At 53.3% G+C, this 4,543-nt stretch overlaps 1 protein-coding gene across 1 annotated transcript; it reads left to right on the top strand.

Moving 5' to 3' along the window:
• Positions 1-2,539: 2,539 nt before the first annotated feature.
• On the top strand, positions 2,540-4,069 carry LOC135820276 (uncharacterized). Its single transcript, XM_065333593.1, has 2 exons — positions 2,540-3,067; positions 3,224-4,069. The coding sequence occupies exons 1-2, from the start codon at positions 2,540-2,542 to the stop codon at positions 4,067-4,069; spliced, it is 1,374 nt and encodes a 457-aa protein (XP_065189665.1).
• The last annotated feature ends 474 nt before the right edge of the window (positions 4,070-4,543 follow it).

Raw genomic sequence — 4,543 nt, forward strand, 5'->3', positions numbered from 1 at the left:
TTGATTAATCCCATTGCTGGATTGAACCGTGTTGGCTGGTGTGAACTGAGTGACGAGTTGACTGAAACATTGGCGCAGTGAACAGGATTCTTTTCTAAGTAAGTCACTCGTTGAAGTTTGTAGTTTTCACCACGCACGTGGGAAATGGCAGAAAAAGTAAAAGTCGGCGTCCGCCTTGACCTGGACCACGAGCTGGGAAACGATCATTTCCTTACTTGGCGTAGTCAGTTGGAGATTGGCTTTGCACTCCACGATGTGAAGGATCAGGCGAAGCAGTATTTGGCAGCAGCTGCCAATTTAGGCGAGTCAGCAAGTCACTACTTATGGCAGAGCTACCCGACAGTGCCAACTACTGCAACTAATCCCTACAACGATCTTATCAAATTGTTCCAAGAATATTTCGGCTCGAAACAGAGCGCAGCGTCCCTTCTGGCGGAATTGTTTGCAGTCGAGCAACGTCCTGGGGAGACTGTACAGGCCTTTCGGCTGCGGGTGCAAAAAGACATGAGGGTTTGCAATCTGACCAGCACTCGTACTGCCGAGGAACTACTGGGAGTTGTGGGAGTCCACCTGTTTGCACGGGGGCTCAGCTCTGCCAGTGCCCGAAAGAGTGTCTTGGAGCACGATGCGCAGGACTTGAGCTCCTCCGCAGCCAAAGCGCAGGCAGTGGTATTAGCTGAAGAGGGTGCCAAAGAAGCACCAAGGCCAGAGGTCAGTTATGCAGCTACGCGTCAACCTGGACATGCACCATTGCCAGCATAAGGCTGTGGGTATTGTGGAGACACGCACGCTCCAAGCAAACCGAACTGCCCAGCAGCGCGTATATTCTGTGCCCAGTGTGGGCGTAAGGGACATTTTGCATCCGTGTGCCGTGCCGGATCTGGTCGAGTGGACCGCAGTGCCCAGACCCAGTCGCAGAGCACATCATCCAGGCAACACAACCGATCAGCACCAGCCGTTTCGTCACTCCGAACTGGTGCAGCATCACCAGCCGTACAGTCCACCCAGCCACCAGAGGCCTATGAAACATTCGGGGTACAGGCAGGGAAGACCGGTTTCACTCTACCTCTGAGGCAGGTAACATTGGACTGCCGACACACCTTGTCGCTAAGAGTGGACTCTGCCAGCATGGTTTCCATCATCCCTAAGTCATTACTCCCATTGGGGTACGTCCTGTTACCCCCACCATGCCCACTCCAGCCAGTGGGGACGCAACGCATAACAGCTGTGGGCGTGTTTGAGGGTAACCTGAGCTATCAGGGCCGCGAAACGACTGAGACTATCTTTGTAGTCGATGACGCACAATGCACTGTGCCAGCATTACTGGGAGAGAAGGCCTCCATCCGGTTAGGTCTTCTGGCATTGCCAATTTCAGCAGTTGAAATCCCAGCCTGTGCCGAGGGCCTAGCGTCACTCCCTGCTATGCGCGGCCTGATTACAATCGCTCTCGATCCGGATCACCCTCCGTCACAACAGTCATCTGGACGGGTAGCACCGGCACTGCTCACCTCGCGACGCCAACAACTAGATGCATGGCTAGAACAAGGAGTGGTCGAGATGGTGGAGGAAGTAACGGCTCAGGACTTTGTTTCGCCACTGGTAGCCACACCGAAACCCGACAAAACCATGCGCTGGTGCGTAGATTTACGACAAGTCAACGCAGCGGTAAGGCGACCGGGTGTGCAACTCCCAACAGCTGATGAGCTTCTATCTCAACTGTCAGGCGCACAGATGTTCTCGAAGCTTGACCTGAAGTCCGGGTATTCTCAGCTCGAGATCTCACCTGAATGTCGCCATGCCTTCGTGGTCGCCTCACCCTTGGGGTACTTCCGTTTTTGTCGTCTACCGTTCGGCGTGTCCAGCGGCCCTGAATTATTTCAATGTAAGATGGAGCAAATTCTGGCAGGATGTGAAGGGGTAGTCATCTACCTAGACGACATTCTGATTTATGCTCCATCATTGGAAGAGCATGATCGACGCAAGGCAGCAGTCCTGACGGCTCTCAAGGAGTACAATGTCACCCTGAATGACAAGAAGTGCGTCTTCCAGGTCTCAGAGCTGGAGTTTCTGGGGCATTACGTCTCGGCGAAGGGCATTTCGCCATGTCCATCGAAGGTTGCGTCACTCAGTCAGATGTCGGATCCCACCAATGTGGCCGAACTCCGAGCATTTCTGGGCTTAGCAGCCTACACGGCAAAGTTTATTCCTAACATTGCCTCGGTTGTCGCTCCGATGACAGCACTATTGTCTGGCGAGTGGAATTGGACATCGGCTTGCCACACCGCAGCTGAGAAGATACGCAGTCTGATTACTAGTGCACCTATTCTGGCGCTATTTGACCCAATGCTGCCGACCCGCATCGAAGTTGACGCGTCTGGCCATGGCCTTGGAGCAGTACTCCTACAGCAGTCGCAAACAGATGGTCAAGAGTGGCGACCTGTCTATTACGCAGGCAGAAAGTGGTCAGATGCAGAGTCACGCTATGCACCCACTGGCGGTCGCGTGGGGCTCTAATCGTTTCCGCAGCTTCATCACCGGCATGCCTGTGACCATTATCACTGAACACAAGCCACTGGTTCACGTATTTATGCCGTCGTACAAGCTAGCCTCAGCTAGTCTCCGAGTACAGCGCCTGGTGTTGAAAGTGCAAGACTTGACCCTAACCGTGCAATATCGCCCCGGCAAGTTGAATCACATTGCTGACGCATTGTCCAGGCTGCCGGCTGAGGATGCTGACCCGAGTTTCCTTCTCGTCCATGCTGTCACCGTGGCAGACGGTGTTTCAGCACATCGCCAGTTGATTGCCAGAGAAACAGCGCGTGACTCTACTCTGTGCTCAGTGCGAGATGCGCTGCGATCGGGTAAATGGCCGTCGGCGACAGAGCTCGCACCGTACCAAGCCCTTAGTCCGGAACTTAGCGTGTGGCCCTTTCCGAACTCGTCGGACTTTCTCATTCTGAGAGGGGAAAGAGTGGTGATTCCAGCATCGGTAGCTCAACACGTACTGAACCTGGCTCACGAGGGACACCTTGGTCGAGACAGGACACTGGCTCAACTCAAGGAGACTGTGTGGTGGCCCTGTTGGAACACGGCAACTTGACATTTCCTAGCCAGCTGTACACCATGTGCGACAGAAGCTGCTATACGACCAGTACCGCTGAAACCACGCGACCTACCTCCACATGCCTGGCACACCGTCACTATTGATGTGTTTTATTACCAGCAAAGCGCCTTCTTCAGCCTTCTGGACTTGTACAGTCGGTATCCAGCAGTTGTCCGCTTACCAGCTGAGAAGACCAGGGACATCATCAAGGCGCTGGAGCAGATCTTCACGCTGTTCGGCATGCCACGGCACGTCATCTCTGACAACGGTGCACAGTTCTGCAGCGACGAGTTGCGCAACCAGCTTGAATCGTGGGGCATCAGCCACGAACGCACTGTGCCTTACACACCACGTCAGAATCCTGTTGAGCGTCTCAACCGGACATTGAAGCAACATATGCGGAAATCCGGCATGCCACGAGCAGACAACGCTCTTCGTGTGGCGCTCAAAGCTGTTCGATCAGTTATCAACACCACTACCGGCAAACCGCCGGGAGATCTCCTACTACGAGGAGGTTATCGTACTCCACTCAGGCAGCTTAAGCTAGTAGATAACATGGCTACTGCCGAAGATGACGACGAGATAGACGAGGAAGTGCGTGAACGCGATGCTCAGCACAAGGCAGCATCCAAGGTGAATTTCGACGCAGCTCACCAAGCAAAATCCCGCACTTTGGTGCCTGGACAAGCAGTGTTTGTCAAGCAACCCTCTGGCTCAACTGAGAAAGCTACCATCGTCACAGCAACACCACATGATGCAGTCATTACGACCGAAGAGGGAGTGACTTTCCGCCGTCATCTTGACCGTCTGCAAGTGGATCCGACGGAGGTAGTAGCAACAGCTACTCCGCTAGATTCCGCAGTTCCATCAGCTCCCGGCAGTCCAACGGCCACAACACCTAGTACTGTTCCGCCAGCTGCTGGCCGTCCGCAGCGTACGACTCGAAAGCCAAGTCGTTATCAGTAAACCGCTGGTCTTTTCTAAGAAGGGAGGAAATGTGGTAGTCCCACTGAACTATGGCTGATAGTTGCATGACTCTTGTTGTAATCTATATTTTGTCTCTGTCATTGATGCGCTTTCAGTAATCTGCTGATATGCTAGAAGCATCCTAGACCTACCTGCACTGTGTTCCTTCTGTACGCAGTCGCCACATACTTGGCATGCCCTATCCCTAGCGCTGGGTAGTACCATGCAGTCTACCAGTGACGTAGGTCTCACGTGATACTTGTTGTAGTGATTGTAGATCTAGATATTGACGGATCCTGGCGCAAGGTCGAGGAGATCGAGAGAGAGAGCCCTAGAATGGCGGCCAGATCCATAGTGTCCTAATATATTATCCAGAACCGTTTTCCTTGTATTTATTCTTATTGCATGTATTGATTAATCCCATTGCTGGATTGAACCGTGTTGGCTGGTGTGAACTGAGTGACGAGTTGACTG

Source organism: Sycon ciliatum, chromosome 6, assembly GCF_964019385.1.
Source record: "Sycon ciliatum chromosome 6, ocSycCili1.1, whole genome shotgun sequence".
NCBI lineage: Eukaryota > Metazoa > Porifera > Calcarea > Leucosolenida > Sycettidae > Sycon > Sycon ciliatum.